Consider the following 23,699-nt stretch of genomic DNA (forward strand, 5'->3'; position numbering starts at 1 on the left):
TTTGTTTGGAAGCATTCTATGACAACAGGTTGTTCTAATTTGAAAAATATTTTGGTAACCTTTCCATGTACCTTTTCTTTTCTTTTTTTTTTAATTTATAGTTTATTAAATTTTTCACATTTATTACAATCATGAAAATACATAACTCTCATAACCAGATATCCCTTAAAAATTTAAACAAATACAAAAATTTAAACAAATACCATTAATTTTCATATCTGGCATAACCATAATTGGGGGAGACAAATTAAGTAATTTAAAATAAACAAAACAATGTTTACCTTTTCTAATTCTGCTATATCTTTTTTGAGATGTGGTGACCAGAACTGCACATAATACTCAAGATGAAGTCACACAACAGAGCAAGAGGCATTATGATATTCTGTTTTATTCTCCATTTCTTTCCTAAAAATCTCTAGCATTCTATTTGATTTCTTGGCTGCTGCTGCACACGGAGCAGAAGATTTCAACATATCAAAAATGACGCCTAGATCCTTTTCCTGAATGGTGACTCCTAATGTGGAACCTTACTTTGTGTAGCTATAATTTGGATTGCTCTTCCCTACGTGCATCACTTTACACTTGTCCATATTAAACTTCATTTTCCATTTGCATGCCCAATCTCCCAGTTTTGCAATCTCACAATCTTCTTGTGGTTTAACAACTTTGAATAATCTTGTGTCATCTGCAAATCTGATCACCTCACTTGTTCCCATTTCCAGGTCATTTATAAATATTTTAAAAAGCAGTGGTCCTAGAACAGATCCCTGGGGCACTCCACTCTTCACCATTCTCCACTGGAAAAATTTACCATTTAGCCCTACTCCGTTTTCAATCTTTTAATCAGTTGGCAATCCACAATAGGATACAGTCCCCTATCCCATGACATTTTAATTTCCTAAGAAGTCTCATGATTGAATTTGTTAAATGCTTTCTGGAAATCCAGATACACTATATCAACTGGCTCACCTTTATCCACATGATTATTAACACCCTCAAAATAATGTAGCAAATTTATGAGGAAAGACTTCCCTTGGCTAAATCCATGTTGGCTTTGCCCTATTAAACTATGTTTATCTGTATGTTACATTCACTCAGTCAATACCAGGGTAATTTAAATCTCCCATTATTACTGTGTTGCTGATTTTGTTACCTTCCCTAATTTCTTTTAGCACTTCATTGTCTGTTCATTCTGGCCACGTGGACAGCAACACCCTCACTGCTATTTTATTCCCCTTTTCACCCGGAATTTTTATCCAGAAAGATTCAACATTGCATTTTGTTTCCTGCAGAATTTTTATCCTGTTTGACTCAATGCTCTCTTTAACATATACCACCACCCCTCTATCAATTTAATCCATCCTATCATTTTGATATAATTTGTACCCTGTATCAGTGTCCCACTGGTTATTCTCCTTCTACCAGGTCTCAGATGCCAGTTATAACTACCTCTTCATCCAGGGCTGTACATTAACTCTCCCATCTTATTTTTTAGACTTCTAGAATTTGTATACATACATTTCAAAGTATTTTTTTAATTTATATTAACAACCTGCTCTTTACTTAAAAACACATGGTCCACTTTGGCATTTATTGCAACTTCTCTACTGGTGTTATTTTGGTATCTTTCAAAGATACATCATTTCGAACCATGCGCTTCTGAGCGAATGTCTGCTTTCTCCATCTAGTTTAAAAGCTGTGCTACCTCTTTTTTAAAGGTTAGTGCCAGCAGCCTGGTTCCACTCAGGTTAAGGTGGAGCCCATCCTTTCAAAAAAGGTCCCCTCTTCCCCAAAATGATGCCCAGGTCACCACAAACCTAAAACCCTCTTCCCTGCAACATCATCTCATCCATACATTGAAACTCTGGAGCTCTGCGCCTGCCACTGGGGTCCTGCACATGGAGCGGGGAACACTTCTGAGAATGCTATCCTGGAGGTTCTGGATTTCAACTTTCTACCTAAAATCGTACATTTGGCTTCCAGAACCTCTCTTCTACATTTTCTTATGACACTGGTACCCACATGTACCAAGACAGCTGGCTCCTCCCCAGTACAATCTAAAATCCTGTGTGATGCATGAGGTGTGGCAGGCAAGTTACCAAGCAATCCCCATGTCCACCAGCCACTTAGCTATCAATCTTCCTAATAATTGAATCACCAACTACAAGAGAAGTCCTAACCCTTCCCGGGCAAACCCTTTTAAAAGAAATAAGATTAATTCTTACTTTCTAAAGGCAGTACAGAGAAAAAACCTGGAAACAGTTATAGTGAAAAATAGAGGTAAGACAAAAGAGTTAAGGAAAGATAATTAACTAGTCAGGAAACAGGCATCTAGAGAGCACTTAAACAATGCATTACTGTCGTTCTTCTCATAAAGGACGTAATAGGTGTAACAGCTTTTAAAAGCTGTTTCAAATTAATTCATATATATTAATATGAATTTCCTGGACCTCAATCGTCAACTACCATCATAGGTTTTACTTCCCTACTTACAGGTACTTAGCCTTGCTTTTTATAGGGAATGCAATAGGGAAATCAGAATAAGTTCCAGCATTCAATAGGGTAAAACCACGATTGATCAACGTGTCCTGAAAATCTGGAGCCAGTTGGCAAAAGCAAGTTTGCTCACCGTAAACGGTGTTTTCCGTAGATAGCAGATGAATTAGCCATGCTGTCTGGGACATCCTCCGTGCCACTAGGTGGCGGAGCTCTCAAAGTAGAAAACTTGTCTTTGATAGTGAGATGCGCCCGTTTGCAAGATCCCGCACCACCTCAAGTCTCCTCAGTCTGTATCAAAGCAAGATGAGATGCAAAGTGACAAACTGTGCAGGGAGGCGGGAGGGTCAGCATGGCTAATTCATCTGCTATCTACGGAAACACTGTTTATGGTGAGCAAACTTGCTTTTTTTCACATAGATAAGCAGCATGAATTAGCCATGCTGTCTGGGAGTCCCCAGCTAAGATATTGAGTGCATATAGCCCATATCATGTAGACCTGATGTAACCAGGAAAAATGTGCTCAAGGTTTAACAATAGGCGGACAGTTTTATAATGGTGCTTTCTTAGTGGTGTAGATATGTATAACACTGAAATCGTGCCTGTCCCGTGTGCGTTATCTGCAGTGTGCTCGTAAGCAGTAGCGGGAGGTTGTCAGATATAGCGAGGACTCTGGGTTTGTGATTTAAGTACCAGGGAAGGTCAGTCATGGAGATGGTCCATTGAAGCAAGTATAGTATGGACGTGGTTTATGAAAAAAAGGTGGTAAACCGGGTTCGAATGCTGCTGACAGCAGAGAAGAAAGTAGTCCAAGATCCAAGTCAAGAGAGAGTCATTGAAGATGGGCGGTCTTGGACGTTAAAGGAGAAGGAGAGCTGTGGGACTCCGTAATCAAAGGGTTGTGACGACTTGAAAAACGAGCATGATTACAAAAAAGTGTATGGAGGGTAAGCTTGCCATGGTTGATGTAGAAGCCCACAAGCATATGTGTGCGATAGGCGAGATGCGCATGCAGCGTAACCCTGTCCTGGTCAGCCCAAGAAGGGTTGCAGTGCATCATGTGCCAGGCTGAGGTGGAGGAGTGAAAAGCTGCCTTTAGGCGAGTGTATGGGCGAGAAGTGTGAAGGGGTACCCGTGGTGGGAGCATGAATGTGCTATACCACTCTGTGTATATCCCATGGAATTATAGGCTGTCTGGCTGTAATCGGAAACACCAAGATCCCCGACCTGAACCTGGAGGCGAGTGGGCCAAGAGCAGACACAGATTGAGATATGTCCGGTCAAAGTTGGTCAAAGGGCTCCGGGAAAGGAGGTGGAGGAGGACTGGAGACGGTCTGGTGGATTGGCACTGATAGCAAAAAGCACAAAGGTGTAGTGTGCTTTTTCCTTTTTTTGTTTGCGAAGGAGAGTGCATTCTGCGACGAGAGCAGAAGTGCAAGCTCAGGGGAGAACCTGGATCTGGGGTCTGAGTCGTGAGATTGCAATGGGTGAAGCGGTATAGAAATTACCACTTGGACGAGAAGGTGTTGGAGGTTTTCCTCGAGGGGTCATTGGCCAACGATAACTGCCTTAGGGAGGCGTATCATTGACTGTGTGGTTTAACAGTAAAAATTAGGTATGCGCAATCTGTGATGTAGTGCTGAATAATTCTGGAAGGTCGGTAATGGGAGAAGACCTTCCTCAGTCTACGAAGACTGCGACCTGTGAGAGGATGGGCAGCGTCAGCAAAAAAATAGGTCGAGTAGATTGTACTGCTCAGATGCAAAGAGGTTGAGATGGGAAGAAGCCTGTGCCATAAGAGTTGAAGAGAGGCGGCCTGATGCTGTCTGCACCAATGCACTTTGTTTATACTTCGATGCAGAGAGCCAGCTTGAGGACGTGATGCCACTTCTAGCTTCAAGGCAGATGAATTTGATTCCGCAGCCGCAGATTTTACAGATGGGGGAATTTTAGAACAGCTTCAACATAAAGGCTTTCTCGAGGAAGCAGATTATACTGCAATGGAGGAGAAAGATCTACTACCATTCCTTATATATTTATGCATTTCTTCCATGCGCACAGCCATGGAGTGCTTTGAGCATGGGGACATCCATCCACAGGCTTCATACATTTTCTGGTCATGGTCTGGTCCCAGACAGTAGGGCATGGCTTTTCCACAAGGGCAGTTTTTTAACCCACTCACCATTTTTTTCATGTGGCCCAACATCCTGTGAGAGAGAAAAAAAGTCTTTTTTTTTTTTTTTTAATTAAAGATAACACATAAAAGTGCTGTTTGTGTGGCTGAAGAAGCAGCGAGGCAAGACAGGATAGGATTCTTGAAGAAAAAATGTAGAGATTACTTACCTAATAATCTCCTTTTCCTTAGTGTATGCAGATGGACTCAAAACAAATGGGTATAGTGTGCTCGTGCTAGCAGTTGGAGACGGATCTGACGTCAGCACGGGTACATATACCCCCACAGGAAGTGCCGCAAATCAGTAATCTTCCTTGCAAAAGCTGTAGCTGACCGATCAATTAAATGAACAGGATTACCCTGACCGATTGATAGTAGCTGGAGACCGCCAGTGATCACAACCGGAAGGCGTCGACACCCGGCAGGGTGGATGGCCTATTATAAGAAAACATGGCTTACCGTGAGTCGGTGAATCCCCATGTATGCCGGCAGCCGGGCGGGATGCTGAGTCCATCTGCATACACTAAGGAAAAGGAGATTATCAGGTAAGTAATCTCTACATTTCCTAGCGTGTAGCAGATGGACTCAAAACAAATGGTATGTACAAAAGCTATTCCCGGACCGGGCGGGAGGCTGCCCGAGGACCGTGTAGGATTGCCTTCGCAAATGCTGTGTCCTCCCTGGCCTGGACGTCCAGACGGTAGAATCTGGAGAAGGTATGGAGGGAGGACCACGTCGCTGCTTTACATATCTCTGCAGGCGACAGCAGCTTAGCTTCTGCCCAAGAGGCCGATTGTGCTCTGGTAGAATGAGCCTGTAGAGGCGGTGGTTTTCCCGCCTCCACGTAGGCTGCCTTGATAACTTCCTTAATCCAGCGGGCGATGGTTGGCCGTGAGGCCGCTTCCCCTAGCTTCTTCCCGCTGTGCAGGACGAACAGGTGGTCCGTCTTTCGTACTGCTTCTGACATTTCCAGGTATCTGGACAGCAGTCTGCAGATGTTGAGATGGCGTAGCATTCGACCTTCCTCAGACTTCTTCAAACCTTCCGGGTAGGCAACGATATGGTTTGGTTGAAGTGAAAGTGTGAGACCACCTTGGGTAAAAAGGATGGCACTGTGCGAAGATGGATAGCCTCTGGAGTGATTCTGAGAAATGGATCACGACAGGATAGTGCTTGTAGCTCTGAGATGCGGCGTGCTGAACACACAGCCAGCAAGAACACCATCTTCAAGGTTAACAAATGGAGGGACAGGCCTCGAAGGGGCCTGAAGGCTGATCCCGCCAAAAATTCCAATACTAGGTTGAGATTCCACAAGGGCACTGGCCACTTCAGTGGCGGGTGAATGTGTTTGATTCCTTTCAGGAAACGTGAGACGTCTGGGTGTTTAGCAATGGTGTTGCCGTCACTCCTAGGACCGTAGCAAGACAGCGCTGCTACCTGAACCTTGATGGAGCTGAGGGACAGACCCTTCTGAAGTCCATCTTGTAGGAAGTCCAAAATGATAGGAATCTTAGCGGCATGCGAGTTGGTGCCGTTAGAGTCGCACCAGGCTTCAAAAACTCTCCAGATCCTGATATATGTTAGGGATGTGGAGAACTTGCATGCTCGGAGGAGTGTATCTATAACCGGCTCCGAGTATCCCCTTTTCTTCAGTCGAGCCCTCTCAATGGCCAGACCGTAAGAGAGAATTGAGCCGGATCCTCGTGGAGGATGGGACCTTGCCGCAGCAAGTCCCTGTAGGGAGGCAGAGGTATAGGGTTCCCTGCCAGTAGTCTTCTCATGTCTGCGTACCAGGGTCTTCTTGGCCAGTCCGGGGCCACTAGAAGAACTAGGCCTCTGTGTCGCTGAATCCTGTGTACAATGGCGCCCAGCAGGGGCCATGGAGGAAAGGCGTATAACAGGATCCCCTGAGGCCATGGCTATACCAGGGCATCAATCCCCTGAGCCCGAGGATCCTGCCTGCGGCTGAAGTATCTGGGTACTTGAGCGTTGGACCTGTCCGCTAAGAGGTCCATGGCTGGCGTCCCCCATTGATCCACAATTATCTGAAAGGCTGTGGGTGACAGCTGCCACTCCCCCGGGTTTAGGCTTTCTCTGCTGAGGAAGTCTGCCGTCGTGTTGTCCTTCCCGGCAATGTGGACGGCGAAGATGTCCTGGAGATTTGCTTCCGCCCAAATCATCAGGGGAGCTATTTCCAGGGATACCTGTTGGCTTCTGGTTCCACCCTGACGATTGATGTATGCCACCATGGTGGCATTGTCTGACATCACTCTGACCGCTCTGTCGCGAAGTCTGTGGGCAAATCGCAGGCACACTAGCCTGACTGCCCGTGCCTCTAGTCGGTTGATGTTCCACCTCGACTCTTCTCTGGTCCACCGCCCTTGGGCGGTGAGTTCCTCGCAGTGTGCTCCCCATCCATTCAGACTGGCATCTGTGGTGAGCAGAATCCAGGTTGGGGAGGACATTCTTGACCCCCGGCTCATGTGGCCGGGCTGCAACCACCACTGTAGCTGATACCGCACTCTGGCCGGTAGAGGTAGGCGTACGGTGTAGTTCTGTGATCGTGGGCTCCATCGAGATAGCAGGGCGCGTTGCAATGGTCTCATATGAGCCCGCGCCCAGGGCACCACTTCCAGAGTGGATGCCATGAGGCCGAGGACCTGAAGGTAATCTCGAGCTGTGGGCTGGCTGGCGCTCAGCAGGGCCTGCAGATGACTCTGGAGTTTTGATTTTCTCTTGGAGGTCAGGCTGACCTTGTCTTCTCGGGTGTCGAATTGGACTCCTAGGTATTCCAGCGACTCGGACGGCTGTAGGGAGCTCTTGTTTAAGTTGACTACTCATCCGAGGCTCTCCAGAAGACCTATAACTCTGTTGGTTGCCCGGTGGCTCTCCTCCGGTGACTTTGCCCTGATCAGCCAATCGTCCAGGTAGGGTTGGACGAGAATTCCTTCCTTCCTGAGTGCCGCCGCCACGACTACTATTACCTTGGTAAAGATCCGCGGCGCGGTAGCTAACCCGAAGGGCAAAGCTCGGAACTGGAAGTGCTGATTCAGGACTTTGAAGCGTAAATAGCGCTGGTGATCCCAATGGATTGGGATATGCAGGTAGGCTTCCGACAGATCTAGGGAGGTGAGAAACTCCCCTGGCTGTACCGAATTCTTGACCGACCGTAGAGTTTCCATGCGAAAGCTGGGGACCCGTAGGTGTCGGTTGACTGACTTGAGGTCCAGGACGGGCCTGAAAGTGCCCTCCTTCTTGGGTACTATGAAATAAATGGAAGAATGCCCAGAATTTACCTCTCCCGCAGGTACTGGGATTATGGCTTTTAGGGCCAGGAGCCTCTGTAAGGTCACTTCTAGTGCCGCTGCCTTGAGCGGTGAACAAGGAGATTCCACAAACTTGTTCGGCGGAAGCCGAAAGAAATCCAGGTAATATCCCTCTTGGATGATGGCGAGGACCCACTGGTCCGAAGTAATCTCGACCCACCTGCGGTAGAAGAGGGTTAGCCTGCCCCCTATGGCTGCTACCCCCGGATGGGTCGGCTGATTGTCATTGTGGGTTGCGGCCGGGGCCGGAACCCGAGCCGGTTCTCTTGTTATGCTTAGTCCGAAAGGACTGGTTCCTGGCCTGGGAACGAGATGCTCGATAGCGAGTCCTGTAAGGGTTGAAGCGCTGCAAATTTCTACCTCTAGATGGTCTAGAAAAAGAACACTGGCTCCTCCTCGCCCTGTCTTCTGGTAGATGGGGTAATGGGGAGGCACCCCATTTAGTAGCCCAGCTCTCGAGATCGCTGCCGAACAGTAAGGAACCCTTAAAGGGCATTCTTGTGAGTCGTGTCTTGGAGGACAAGTCTGCCGCCCAATGACATAGCCAAAGCTGCCTCCTGGCTGCCACTGAAGAGGAGACTCCCTTGGCTATCGTACGAACGAGGTCGGAGGCTACGTCAGTGAGAAATGCGAGAACGGATTCCATGTCTGCTCCCTGGGTGTTGTTTCTCGCCTGTGATAAACAGGAGCGCGTCACCACGGTGCAGCAGGTCGCGATTCGTAGGGACATGGCTGCTACCTCAAAGGCTTTTTTCAGAATGGTGTCCATGCGTCGGTCATGCGAATCCTTGAGGGCCGCTCCTCCCTCAACCGGAATGGTGGTGTGCTTCACTATTGCGTTAACTATGGCGTCTACCCTGGGGCACGCCAACAGCTCCTTGGACGCCGGATCCAGAGGGTACATGCCTGCCAAGGCCCGACCCCCTTTAAATGAGGCCTCCGGTGCCTTCCATTCCAGATCGATTAGCTGCTGTGCTGCCTGTAGGAGGGGAAAATGGTGAGCAGGTTGGGGCAGGCCCTCTAACAGGGGGTTCATTTTAGGGCCCCCTGGGGTATCCTGGCCCGGAATGGCCAGCTCCGATAGGCATTGCGAGACCAGGCCTGAAAGATCCTCTTTCTGAAAGAAGCGCCTCATGGTCCGATATGGCTCTATCTCCGAGGGAAGTTCACCCTCCTCGGGGGGCTCCTCACTGTCCTGGGAGCAATCCGAATCCCCATAAGCGGGGCTTCGGGTGGTGAGTGGCTGCGCCTAGGTCTCGAGGGTCCAGGGACCGGATCAACCGGGACGGAAAGACCCATTCGAGGAGCAGACTGCATCTGGACAAAGGCGTGAATCCCTTTGAATAATTCCACCCAGGAAAGCGAAGCCGGATCTGACCGTAGGGGCACCAGGTCTCTCGGGTTCCCTGGTTGCTCGCCGCGGCCCGCTAAGTCCGGTGTGCTCCCTGAGGAACCGCTGGGCTGGGGCCGGTCCTGTCCTGGGACTCCCATGGCCTCCTCACATTGGGCACATAGTGAGTCTGCTTCCTCGCTCTGTGTGGCTCTGAGGTTGCATGCTGAGCAGAGGCTTAGAGCTTTCATGCCAGATTCTGGAGGTGCCGGCTCTGCGGCCACATGGGCTCTCTTATGCTCCATTCGCCTGAAATTCGGTATCGCCCAATAACAAGTGCGCGTAACAGCATGCGCCTAGAACGGGCGTTTTATAGATGTGCGCCTATCTACGGGCGGCTTATAAACGTGCGCCTATCCACGGGCGGTGTACAATGTGCGAACAACATGCGCCTATCGCGGGCGCTAACATGCGCCTATCGCGGGTGCTAACATGCGCCTATCGCGGGCGCTTAGCTTAGCAACGTGCGCTCATCGGCTTGAAGATGAGTAGGCAGGCAAAAATGGCGACCTCCTTGGCGTGCTGCCTCATAGGCAGGCCCAGCGAATCCACACTTCCTCAGAGACCAAGTAAAGATATACGCCTTACCTTGTCTTCGGCGCTTCCCGGCTGCGACCCGGGCAGTCTCCGGCTGCGGGGGAGAGTACCTTCAACCGCCGCGCATAAGGAAGTGCGCCCGCTGCCTCTAGGCCGCTCCCGAACTCATCTCTCTCGGGGCCCAAGTCCACGCCGGGACCGAGGCTGCCTCCAGGCCGCGCCCAAACTCGTCTCGCTCGGGGGCCAAGCCGCACCCGAGCCCTTCTCACTCGGGGGCTAGGTCCCTGCCGCGAACCGGCCGCCGGACCGAGGCTCTTATCTCCAAGGGACCACGGAAGTCAGCTCAGGAAACTCAACTGGGTGAGTGACCACCAGGTATCACCGCAGGAGTGCGGGGCTTGACTTCAATAGGTTTCTTCTAGGAATTTAGTCGTTAGAATTTGGAAACACGCTCAGCGAGCGTGAGGTAGCTCCAAACTGCTTTGGAGACAGAAATTACTGATTTGCGGCACTTCCTGTGGGGGTATATGTACCCATGCTGACGTCAGATCAGTCTCTAACTGCTAGCACGAGCACACTATACCCCTTTGTTTTGAGTCCATCTGCTACACGCTAGGAAATTCAAGTTTGAGGTAAAAAAAAAATATAGGAAAGTGCAAGTCCATGCTTCAGCTCTGATAAAAAAAAAAAAAAAAACACCACACACTCATAAGGCAATACTCACATGGGAACTCCTGCACATGCTCACTCCTACACATGCTCAATAGCTCTACAGCTTGGAGAGGTGAGTCCATTTGGTGCTGCCACATGACATCACCCACATGTAATAGTTAATTCAGCCTGCTTATTGACAGAAAAAACACAAGGGCATCTACAGAAAAAATAGTTCTTTACTTAAACTGCTTAGCTATCTCTCCCTACTGGTGCAAAATGTGCATCTGATGCCAAACGGTACAGGTGTACTCCTTTGCATTAGTACTTACGTCTTCTTTCTTTCTACAACTCTTGCCCAGGACTCCGCCAGTCACAGCTGTCACGCTCCGGGGACCAGCAACACACACTACTTTTCCATCACCCCATTCGGACACAGGTCAGTGATGAGGAGGAGGAGCAGCTGCAGATACTGGCACCCCTCAGCTCAACCAGCCTGCTTAACGTAAGCCTGAACATATTAGACTTCATAGAAGACCCTAACCTGCAGTGGGAGGCAGTGGAGCCAGCACAACCAACCTCCAGCACACCACGTCACCAACAGGAGGCAGCAGGCACTGAGTTGAAGCAGCCTACCACCCCATCAGGCCACTATTGGAGGCACAAACTGCAGCTTGTACCCACCCAGCACAGCACCAACACCAAATAACCCTCTATGCATGAGCAGCTGGACCGCCTGGAAAGAAGGCATGGGGTACACCTCCACCACATACAGGAAGAGTCAGTCCGCCTGAGGAGGGCTGTCAACAGTCAGACCTAGGCCCTGCGTGAACAGATGGCAGCACACATGCAGGCTCTTACAATTGTGTCAATATTCATCAACAACATGACCAGGGTGTTGACAATCTCTTTCTTTTTTTCTCAAAGAAACGAGCAGAGGAATGGGAGCCTCTCTGCTAAAAGACCTGAGGCAGGCGCGAAAAGGGGGAGTGACTGGACCACCGGTATCGCCCCTTTAAGCCAGACAAGTGGTCACCAGGAAGAGGGGTCCCAGGCTGAGTTCTCAAGGGGAAAATCCCCCCTGGGACCCTGTAAGAGCTGTGAGACAGAGCTGTCTCACATAGACAAGAAGTTTGATTTCCTTCAAATTCTTTTTTTTTTTTTTTACATATAGAAATTAATCAATACTTGCTTGATCCTGGAAACAATCAGAAGGAGAAAGAAAGAAATCAACACAGTGTGGAAAACAGAGAAAGCTAGGGAACCGCAGGTTCAACTGCCTGCCTCTGCTGGGAGACAGAGAAATACTGAAGGGACGCAGGGTGAGCACTGTCCTGATATAGGATACCTTTTCAGTTTTTCTCTGTCTCCCTCTGCTGGACATGAGGCTCAACCCACTCTCTGGACTGATCCGGGTATGTACAGGGAACAGTGGTTTGTTTACAAGCCACAGTACAGAGTGATGCCTGGACCAAATTAAAACATAGCATGATGAAAGTGCTAATATAAAGGTGCCCTAGTACACAGCTAGACAGACTAGTCCCCAGTTACAGCAGCAGGGAAGCTCCACTTCCAATCCCTCACTCTTTCCCTCAAAAGACTTGTCTGAATATATTATGGGCCCCTCTTAAGAACATAAGAACATGCCATACTGGGTCAGACCAAGGGTCCATCAAGCCCAGCAACAGTGGCCAATCCAGGCCATAAGAACCTGGCAAGTACCCAAAAACTAAGTCTATTCCATGTTACTGTTGCTAGTAATAGCAGTGGCTATTTTCTAAGTCAACTTAATTAATAGCAGGTAATGGACTTCTCCTCCAAGAACTTATCCAATCCTTTTTTAAACACAGCTATACTAACTGCACTAACCACATCCTCTGGCAACAAATTCCAGAGTTTAATTGTGCATTGAGTGAAAAAGAACTTTCTCCGATTAGTTTTAAATGTGCCACATGCTAACTTCATGGAGTGCTGCCTAGTCTTTCTATTATCCGAAAGAGTAAATAACCGATTCACATCTACCCGTTCTAGACCTCTCATGATTTTAAACACCTCTATCATATCCCCCTTCAGCCATCTCTTCTCCAAGCTGAAAAGTCCTAACCTCTTTGGTCTTTCCTCATAGGGGAGCTATTCCTTTCCCCTTGTTTTGGTAGCCCTTCTCTGTACCTTTTCCCTAAATAAAATAAAAAGATGTTAGGCATGTATGCCTCAGCTCCAAACCAATAGGGTCATTTATCATATCGTGTTAGGAACTTAACACTAGCGTTAAGGCCCTAACGCACCCGATAACGCTGTAATGTGCGCATTAAATAGCACAACGTGCATTAGTATGCAAATGTAACATTTGCTATGCAAATGGGAGGGGTTTAGGCGGAGTTAGTGTTATGAGCGGCTCCTAATGTCAAATGTGAGTGTAACAAAGAAACGCGGGTTTTAATACCAGGAATAACTACACCTTTGTGCCTGCATTAGCTGTGCGTTACTAACCGAAAAGGATTTTATCGCAAATAGCAGTTTGGGCAAGGGTAAGAGTGCCGCTATAGAGACCAATATGCAAGTTTACTATTTATACCACTGTAAGAGGGGGCAGTTTTACATACACAGTCAGAGGTACGAAGAGCAAAGTTGACATCAGTGAAGATTTTCTGTGTTTACCTAGCTTGATGAAGAGAGAACATTGTAGAAATCAGAAAATATTCACTGATGTCAACTTTGCTCTTCGTACCTCTGACTGTGTATGTAAAACTGCCCACCCAAAATATGCCCCCCTCTTACAGTCATATAAAACAGTAAACTTACATATTGGTCTCTATAGATTCTCTCTCCCCCCACTGCCCGAACTGCCGTTTCCGATAAAAAACCTTTTCAGTCAGTAATGAACCTGCGGTGGATTAATTAGCATGCAATGCAAAAAATAGCGCAGGTGCGATAAATATATCGTGTATTGCAGAAATTACCTATACAATGCAGGAGCAGGGAAAGTAGCCGAACCATAACCCACCCCACTTTTTTTTCTTTTTTTAATCGCGGGCACTATTTCCGCTATATTTATACATTTTGATGAATCTAGGGTCAAGTGTGAGAGTGGAAACAGACTGTTTTGTCTGTTTCATAATTTAAGTTTTGTACCCATTATGTAGAAATAAGGCTTAAACATACTATAAGTGATATTTATTGGACTAATTCAGTAAATCTGTGACTGTCTTGATCAGGGTTGCACTGGGTTTGCATAAGAACATAAGACTTACCCTACTGGGTAAGACCAAGGATCTATCAAGCCTTGTATCCTGTTTCCAAGTGTTCAATCCAGGTCACAAGTACCTGGCAAGATCCCAAACAGTAAACAGATCTCATGTTGCTATTGCTCACTGATAAGTAGGGCCATTCTCTAAGTCTGCTTGGTTAACAACAGTTTGTGCTTCTCCTCCAGGAACTTGTCAAACCTTTCTTAAACCCAGTTACACTAACTTCCTTAATCATATCCTCCAGCTATGAATTCCAGTGCTATATTATAGGTTGAGTGAAAACATTTTCTCTGGTTTTGAATGTGCTACTTATTAACTTCATGGGGTGTCCGATAGTCTTTGCATTTTTTTTTTTTTAAAGTAAAAAACAATTTACATTTACCCGTTCTATTTCACTCATGATTTTATAGACCTCTATCATAACCCCCTCAGCTGTCTTTCTACACGCTGAGCAACCCTAATCTCTTTAGCCTTTCTATCCCCTTTTTCATTTTGGACACCCTTCTCTGTACCTTTTCCAATTCAACTGGTATTACCTGATAATTTTGTTTTCCTTAGTAGACAGATGGACTCAGGACCAATGGTTTATGTGCTCCCCTGCTAGCAGATGGAGAAGGAGTCAGGTTTCAAAGCTAACATCGTCCTTGACATACCCCTGCAGTGATCTCAGTCATTCAGTATTCTCTTCAAAAGCCATTATGGACATACTATTGAAAAACTTGAATACAATTTAATAACTTGATTAATAACTTGATTAAAACTGGTCAAACCTGAGTCCGAACCAGTTCCTCTTTTTGGTTGTCGGCTCCGAAAGGCCTGAGACCTTCCAGAGGGCAGAGATGTCTGAAATGATGAGTTTCTGTAGGGCTGGAAGCCCCTAGCCCAACATCTCATGGGCAAAGGGCCCTGTGACTTTTTCTTATCTTCCGGTAGCAGAGGCACTGGAGATTCACCCCACTTACTGGCTAGCTTTTAATTCGCTTCAGAATAGAAGGGATCCCTTAAAGGGCATCTTGTAAGGTTTGCCTTAGAAGTCGCTAACCAATTTCGCAGCCATAGCTGTTTTCTGGCTGCCACCACAGAGGCAACTCCTCTGGCTGAAGTTTGCACTAGGTCAGAGCTTGCATCCGCTAGGAAGGCCGCAGCAGGCTCCATCACCTCTCTGGGATGCGCCCCAGAGCTATCTGCCTCGAGAGAGAGAAGCCGACACAAACGAGCCACGAGGGCACAACCAGAAGCGATCTGTAGTGTCATTACTGTTGTGTCAAAGGCTTGCTTAAGGATGGACTCCCAACAGCCTATCGTGTGCGTCCTTCAAGGCTGCTCCACCCTCTACTGGGATAGTTGCTCGCTTCGAGACAGCAAAGACCAGGGGATCCTCTTTCGGGAAACGCAGGCATTCTTTGACTGCCGAATCCAGAGCGTACACGGCCTCCAAGGCCTGACCTCCTTTAAAACTGGCTTCCAGGACGTCCCACTTCAGGTCAATCAATGCCTGGATGGCTTCCAGCATTGGGAAATAGCAAGAGGCTTTCCGTAGACACACCAGGATGGGATTCCTCTGTGGTTCCGACATAGGGCCTTCAGAGTCTTCAGGGCCTGGGAGAACAGGGCCGGCAATTCATCTCTGAGGAAAAGCCATAGCTTGATCCCATATGGCTCCAGGCCTGGAGGTATTTCCCCGTTGTCCTATGAGTCTGTATCCCCATCATTGTCTGTGGTGTCTGGGTCCCTATCAGGGATACCCTTGGTGAGGCGAGGCATGTCCCAAGTGTTACCACTGTGAATCGGGCTTACCCTGCAAAACACCTGGAGCAGTACGAAGCAGCAGCGACGTCATGGGCGCGACACCTTGGCTCCGCCCCCTCGGCACGTCTCCCAATGGTCCTTGCACTAGCACGGGAAATGGGCTATTTAAATCCAGCTTCCAGACACAAACTTTGCCTCGGCTATAGGCTTGCTTGTGCTGGTGCTGTCTCTCTGCTGGAGTTACCTTTGCCTACGACCTGGATTGCCTTGGATTCCTCTTGCCTGCGACCTGGACTGGACTTTGGATTTCTCTTGCTTGCTGCCTGCCTACTACCCGGGCTGGAATGGCATCTTTACCCCCCTCTTCAGCATCTGACATTTGCTTGGGCTCAGATAAGGCTGTCTTTCTATCATTGGGTTCACAAAAACATAACAGATAGCCGAGGCCATGGACCCAGTAGATTTGACAGCCTTGCAGGCCATTCCAGGATTAACTACATGGGTTCAACAGCAACAGGGAATGCTGGATCAAGTAACAGGAGTCTTAGAAAGGCTAGCGGCTCGGATAGATGAGTTGGTGATAGCCGCCCCTCTGGTACCTTCCACTCCCGCACCACCCAAGCTCCATGCTGCATTTACCTCCGCATCCCCGCTTCAATGGAGATCCAAAGCTCTGCCATGGTTTCATAAATCAATGCAAAATGCACTTTTCATTACAAGCCCCTTTATTTCCCTTTGATAAAACCAAAGTTACCTTACATCCTCTCTCTCTTAGAAGGGCTGGCATTGGCATGGGCCTCCCCGTTATGGGAGCAAGATGACTCACTACTGAATAATTTGAACCCACTTCCTCAAGGACTTTCGTTTGGTGTTAGATGAACCAGGATGGTCGGCCTCTGACTTGCTCCAAATCCGCCAGGGACCCCGCTCCATGGGCGAATACGTGGTGCAGTTCCGCACCCTGGCTGCTGAACTACATTGGGGAGAGGAGAGTCTTGTTGCCATTTTCTGTCAAGGACTTCCAGGCCCCATAAAGGATGAATTGGCCACTAGAGATCCATTGGACTCCCTTGAGGATCTTATCTGCCTAGCTATTTGCCTAGACCTTCGGTTTGAGGAACGTTCATGAGAAAGGATAGCTCCTCACCGTCCACCCCGATTGGCACCATCATTTCAGCGTACCCTTATTCCTTCCAGAACTCAAGAGTTATCTACCTCTGTAGAGGAACCCATGTACATCAACCGATTCAGGATATCTCCCGAGGAACGACAAAGATGACAGCAAAATTTATGCCTCTACTGTGCAGGCACCGGTCATTATGCTAAGCATTGTCCTCAAAGGTCGGGAAGCTCTCAGACCTAGGACTGGTGGGAGATGCCTCCCTAGGTTGCGCAATTTCCTCTCCACAGATACTGGTTCCCGTGACTGTCGCCACCTGCAAAGCCCCCATTCACCTGCAGGCCTTTTTGGATACTGGGGCAGCCGGGAATTTCATCTGCTTGTACCCCTTCATAGGCTTGTACCCCGTTAATTTGCTTTATATGTACCTGTTCTCTTGTTATATGTCAAGTGCATATCTTGTGCATTTTTAACGTTTATTGTAAACTGACATGATATCCCAGATGAATGTCGATATATAAAAACCTCAAATAAATAAATAAATCAAGGAACGATGAATCCATTACTACCTGATTCCTACAGAACCACTTAAAACTCCCCTTACCATTTCCTCAGTTTCTGGGCAACCTCTGGACTGGACAGGATCTCACGTATCACTGGACCGGTCACCATGACCACGGGAATCCTGCATCAAGAAGCTCTCTCCTATGTTTTACCATCATCAGTAAACCAAATCATCCTAGGTTTATCATGGTTAATAGACTGGGATACCCTGCAGCTGGCAAAGTGGAGTTCCAAGTATCACGGCAGCTGTTTACTCTCCATAAAACCCCTTCCTCGCAAAATCCCTGTGACGGAACCCACTCTGGCTGACTATCGAGTCAATATACGGATTTTGCAGACGTATTCAGTAAGCAATAAGCAGAGACGCTCCCATCACATTGGGACTCTGATTGCAGCATTGAATTGCTTCCGGGGAAAATTCCCCCTAGAGGCAGAGTATATGCACTGTCAGAACCAGAAACACAAGCCATGAACCAATATATTCAAGAAAACTTGGCTCGGGGTTTTATCAAGCCCTCTTCTTCTCCAGCAGGGGCCGGGTTCTTTTTTGTCAAAAAAAGACAGCTCTCTACGCCCCCGCATTGATTATCGTGGTCTGAATGCCATCACTCGAAAAATCATTATCCCATTCCACTCATCACAGAGTTGTTTTGACAGACTCAAAGGAGCACAGATTTTTACCAAGTTAGACCTGCGAGGTGCTTATAACCTCATGCGGATTCAAGAAGGGGACGAGTGGAAAACTGCCTTTAATACTCGTGATGGACATTACAAATATCTAGTAATCCCTTTAGGCTTATGTAATGCACCTGCAGTTTTTCAGACCATGGTTAATATTTTTCAGGACCTTCTCTATTCACATGTTATCTATTTAGATGACATCCTCATCTTTTCTAAATCCATGGACAAACACCTTCTCCACGTACAACAGGTCTTTCAACAACTCCGGGAGAATAGGTTATTCGCCAAGTTAGAAAAATGTATGTTCCATAAGCAAGAACTTCCCTTTCTGGGCTACATTATCAAGTATCAAGAAAGTTGGTATATAAAAGCCTTAATAATAAATAAATAAATTATTTCTCAGACTGGATTACAAATGGATCCAGAGAAGATCAAAGCAATCCTGGACTGGCCTCAACCAATAGGTCTCAAGGCAATATAGCAATTCTTGGGGTTTTCAAATTATTATCGACAATTTATCTCCAGCTACTCAACCTTAGTAGCGCCCCTCACTGCCAAGACCAAAAAAGGAGCCAATGTTCATAACTGGGACTCAGAGGCCATCCAAGCCTTTCAACAGCTAAAAGAGGAATTTATTAAAGATCCCTGTCTATGAAGGCAAAACCCAACAAAACCCTTTATTTTAGAGGTAGATTCATCTGCCCTTGGGGTTGGCGCTATTCTTCTATAACGACTGGAGGAGGGGAACCTTGCCACTTGTGCATATTTCTCTAAAACATTTTCTTCGACAGAGAAGAATTATGCCATTGGTGACCGGGAGTTGTTGGCTATTAAGTTAGCCCTCGAGGAGTGGAGACATTTATTAGAGGGGGCGAAATATACAATCACCATTTATACAGATTACAAGAACTTAGCTTATTTCTCGCATGCTCAGCACCTAAATCCCTGGCAAGCCCGATGGGCTTTATTTTTTAGTCGATTTAACTTTAAACTACTCTTTCGACTAGCGGAGAAGAATCAACGAGCGGGTGCCTTGTCAAGAAGCTTTCTCTCCGATGACATCCCAGAACCACCCTCATCATATTATTATCGATCCAGCCCGGATTATGATTTCCGCCACCTTTACTGTCCCCATTGACAAGACCTTCGTATCCAAGGCGTTGAGTTCTACGTTGGGCTCACGATTCTCATGTGGCAGGCCACCCGGGACTTCAATGTACCAGAGAAATCAGTCATCACTACTGGTGGCCTCAATGGAAAGAAGACTCCAAAAGATTTGTAGAATCTTGTCCTACGTGCGTTGCACACACAAAGTCTCCAAACTCGACCCTGGGGTTCGTTACAACCATTGCCCATACCTGACAAGCCATGGACTCACATTGCAACTGATTTTGTTACAGACCTACCCCTATCTGATGGAAATAACACTGTCTGGGTCGTGGTCTAAAATGGCCCATTTCATTCCACTTCCTGGCTTACCCACAGCACCTGAATTAGCTCATCTATTTCTCCAACACATCTTTCGGATTCATGGACTTCCCCAGCATATTGTATCAGATAGAGGAGTCCAATTCACTGCTCACTGGCTACACGCTAGGAAATATATCTTTTTTGAGATGTGGCAGCCAGAATTGCACATAGTACTCCAGATATGGCCTCACCATGGAGCAAAACAGAGGCATTATGACATTCTCCATTCCTTTCCTAACAATTACTAACATTGTTTGCTTTTTTGACTGCCACTACACACTGTGAGGATTTCAAAGTATTGTCCACTTTGACACCCATAGTTTTTTCCTAGGTGGTAACTCCTAATATGGAACTTAACATCATGTAACTTTAGAGTGGATTACTTTTTCCAATGTGCATAATTTTGCACTTGTCCACATTAAATTTCATCTGCCATTTGAATGCCAGGTGTTTCAGTCTTGCAAAATCCTCCTCCAATTTTTCACAATCCATTTGTGATTTAATAACTCCGAATAATTTTGTGTCATCTGCAAAACTGATAAGTTCACTTGTTCTCTTTCCAGAACATTCATAAATATATTAAAAGGCATCAGTTCCAGTACAGATCCCCGAGGTACTCCACAGTTTACTCTTCTCCACCGAGAAAACAGACCATTTAATCCTACTCCCCATTTCCAATCTTTTCACCAGTTTGCAATCCACAATAGGATATCGCTTCCTATCCCGTGAGTTTTTAATTTCCTCACGAGTCTCTCATGGGGCATGTTGTCAAACAGTAGTCTGCTAAGCACGAGGTTACCTGCATGTACCATAATTAGTGGAGGGGGGGGGGGGGATTGGCTAGAAATGAGAAAAAAAATGAATACTTTACAGTTCCAAGGGACCTATGACTGATAAAGGGTGAGAAAGCCAACATCCTTATTTATGTTTGTTCCAATATATGATTGCATATTTTACAGCACAGTAAAGGAATGAGACAGCCCACTGCCTAGTTGACTCTGAACTACTTAAACCTGCTTTAACTGTGCTATTTCTTTACTAGCCTAATGAAAGGAATACACCTCGCAAAAGCGAGTTAGTCCAACAAGAGGTTATCATCTATAGTTTGACCACTACTTCTACATATTTAAGTGGACTATCACAGCAACCACAATACTGTACCCAGTATAAAAGAAAGCTTGATTATATTTTCTTTAGTGGTAGGTGGCAATTAAGTAGGAACACATTATAAAAAGAAATAAGAAAATGTTCCGAGAGTTATTTAGTGGCATTAAAGCTGCTATTCACAACAGCCAATGCGTCAAGCAAGCCCTCTACTGCAAACAACATTCTTAAATCCCTTGATGCGTGCTACTACGGAATACGAGAGTAAATAACTCTTCAGAGGAAAGGATTTTTCATACAAAGAGGGCTGAAAATACTAAACAGTTTGTTACTGGATAAAGTCAGCACTCCAACAATAAATAACTTCAAATAAAGTGGAACCAGTTTGAACAAAGACTGACATGTGCAAAGATGTGTTTGGGGTCACTGTACTGCAGAGTTGACGCGAGCAAGATCTCTCTCTTCTCTAGATTACCAGACAGAGTTGAGAGAGATGCTTAGAAGAAAGGTTCGACTCCTCTGTGATCTTCTCTCAACCCATCCAAAGTATACAGAAAAATTTTACGTTATTTACCATCCATTTGTGTTTCAGAGACCACATATCCAAGGGAAGCAAGTCAACAGACAGCACTTGACTCAGCTTTGAGTCTCTTTAAGAAAGAAAAAAAAATCCTTGCAGGGGAAGTATTTTTCTTGAGCTTTTTTCTAAGAAAACAGCTTTTCATTACAAAAGGCAAAAACAGTATGGATAACTTACCTTCTCCACTGGGAGCTGGATCTGGTCCTGTTTTTTCAAAGTTTATCACAACTCCACTCTGAACTTTTTGTACTAACGACTCCAAACACTGGTTCAGCATTCTCTGTGTCCGGACACAATAGGAGCGGCCTAGAGAAGAAAGGAGGGACATACCTATGACAAAGGAAGGAATTCTAACCTGTACTTCTGAAGACAGTAAAAATATTTTTAAAGATCAGCAGAAACAACTGGGAACTCATTTTACACTGCAAAAAGTGTGCCAAAAAAGAAAATTAGGTTCTTACCTTTGCTAATTTTCGTTCCTGTAGTACCGAGGATCAGTCCAGACTCCTGGGTTTTGCCCCCCCTCTAGCAGATGGAGACAGAAGTTTATAAACAAAAAACTCCGCCTACATATAGGCTGGTGCCACCTACAGTCTGGCAGTATTACTTAATGTCAAAGTAGCAGGAGAACCCGCAACAAAGAACCCAACGAACACTGAAGATTACCTCCAAACTAAGCGAAATTGAATCTTAACTCCACCCAACTGGGTACCGAACTCGAGGTAACCAACAAACAAACATATTCCAGCAAAAAAAACAGCACACAGATCACACATCCTCTCCCAGCAGACAATCGCAATACTGGGCGGGACTCTGGACTGATCCTCGGTACTACAGGAACGAAAATTAGCAAAGGTAAGAACCTAATTTTCTTTTCCCTGTACGTACCAGGATCAGTCCAGACTCCTGGGATGTACCAGAGCTTCCCTTACTGAGGGTGGGAGCCGGAGAGGCCTGCTCTAAGCACCCCTTCTCCAAATCCCGACGGCCCTGGCGCCTTCACATCCAAACGATAGTGCCGGGCAAAAGTATGGACTGACTTCCAAGTGGCCGCCCTACAGATCTCCTCTGTAGGAATATGTTGGCATTCCGCCCAGGATGCCGCCTGGGCGCGGGTTGAGTGGGCTTTCAGACCCACCGGCAACGGCTTCCCCGCCAACAGATATGCTGAGCGAATGGTTTCCTTCAACCAACGAGCAATTGTAGTCTTGGAAGCCGCTTTACCGCGCCGGGGACCACCATGGAGGACGAACAGATGATCGGAGACCCTGAACACATTAGTACTCTCCAAATAGTGTAACAAGACGCGCCGAACATCCAGCTTCCGCAGGTCCCTAGCTAAGGGATCCGAAGACTGTCCCTGACCGAACGATGGCAACTCCACCGTCTGATTGACGTGAAAGGACGAAACCACCTTTGGTAGAAAAGACGGCACAGTACGCAAGGAGACTCCCGAATCCGAAATCCTCAGAAAAGGTTCTCGACACGACAGAGCCTGCAGCTCAGAAATCCGCCGCGCCGATGCCATAGCTACCAAAAATACCGCCTTGAGCGTCAAGTCCTTAAGAGTGACGTGTCGCAGAGGCTCAAACGGTGCCTTACACAGCGCTTTAAGAACCACATTCAAATTCCAAGACGGACACGGAGGACGAAACGGAGGGCGTAACTGTTTTGCCCCCCGAAGGAAACGTACCACATCCGGATGTTGCGCTAGCGAAACTCCGTGCACTCGCCCCCGAAAAGATCCTAGCGCTGCCACTTGCACCCGCAAAGTACTACAGGACAGGCCCTTAGTCAACCCCTCCTGTAGAAACAGCAGAATATCCGGAATAGTCGCCCGAGTAGGTGCTGTGCCGCGATGCACACACCAAGTCTCAAACAGTCGCCACACGCGCACGTACGCCAGAGACGTAGACTTCTTTCGGGCATGCAACACGTGGACACCACGGAAGGCGCGTATCCTTTAGAGCTCAACCGCTGCCTCTCAAAAGCCATGCCGCTAGACAAAAGCGATGCACCAGGTCGAAACAAACGGGCCCTTGATGTAGGAGATCCGGCAGAAACGGAAACCGAAGTGGCCCCTCGACCGCTAGATTTACCAGATCCGCGAACCAGGGCCTTCTTGGCCATTCTGGAGCCACCACGATCACCTCCGCCGGATGCTGCTCTATGCGACGCAGCACCCGTCCGATAAGCGGCCACGGAGGAAACACGTAAAGTAACACATCCCTCGGCCACTGAACTACCAGTGCATCCACTCCTTCCGCCAACGTCTCCCGGCGACGAGAGAAAAACCGAGGAGCCTTTGCATTGCGGAACGTGGCCATCAGGTCCATCGCTGGTGTGCCCCACCGATCGCAAATGAGCCTGAAGGCGTCCTCCGCGAGCTCCCACTCCCCGGGATCCAACCAATGCCGACTGAGAAAATCCGCCTGGACATTTTCCACCCCGGCTATGTGGGAAGCCGCGATACTGCTCAAATGGGACTCCGCCCATATCATCAACAACCGAGCTTCTGCCGCTACCGGCTGACTCCGGGTTCCCCCCTGACGATTGATATAAGCCACCGTGGTCGCATTGTCCGACGGAACGCCCGCGGAGAAGAACTTC

At 47.3% G+C, this 23,699-nt stretch overlaps 1 protein-coding gene across 5 annotated transcripts in view; it reads right to left on the minus strand.

Annotated features, from left to right (window-relative positions):
- LOC115094023 (integrator complex subunit 6-like) overlaps positions 1–23,699 on the minus strand; it is a 211,348-nt gene that overhangs the window by 129,610 nt on the left and 58,039 nt on the right. For all 5 annotated transcript variants that reach the window (XR_003857467.1, XR_003857468.1, XR_003857469.1 and 2 more), the window contains one exon: positions 21,267–21,395. Coding sequence is in view for 1 of the 5 variants with exons in the window: in XM_029606646.1 (XP_029462506.1) it covers positions 21,267–21,395 (129 nt within the window). In the remaining 4 variants the exon portion in view is untranslated. The remainder of the gene's footprint in view (positions 1–21,266; positions 21,396–23,699) is intronic.

The sequence above is a fragment of the Rhinatrema bivittatum genome, chromosome 6, assembly GCF_901001135.1.
Source record: "Rhinatrema bivittatum chromosome 6, aRhiBiv1.1, whole genome shotgun sequence".
Taxonomy (NCBI): domain Eukaryota; kingdom Metazoa; phylum Chordata; class Amphibia; order Gymnophiona; family Rhinatrematidae; genus Rhinatrema; species Rhinatrema bivittatum.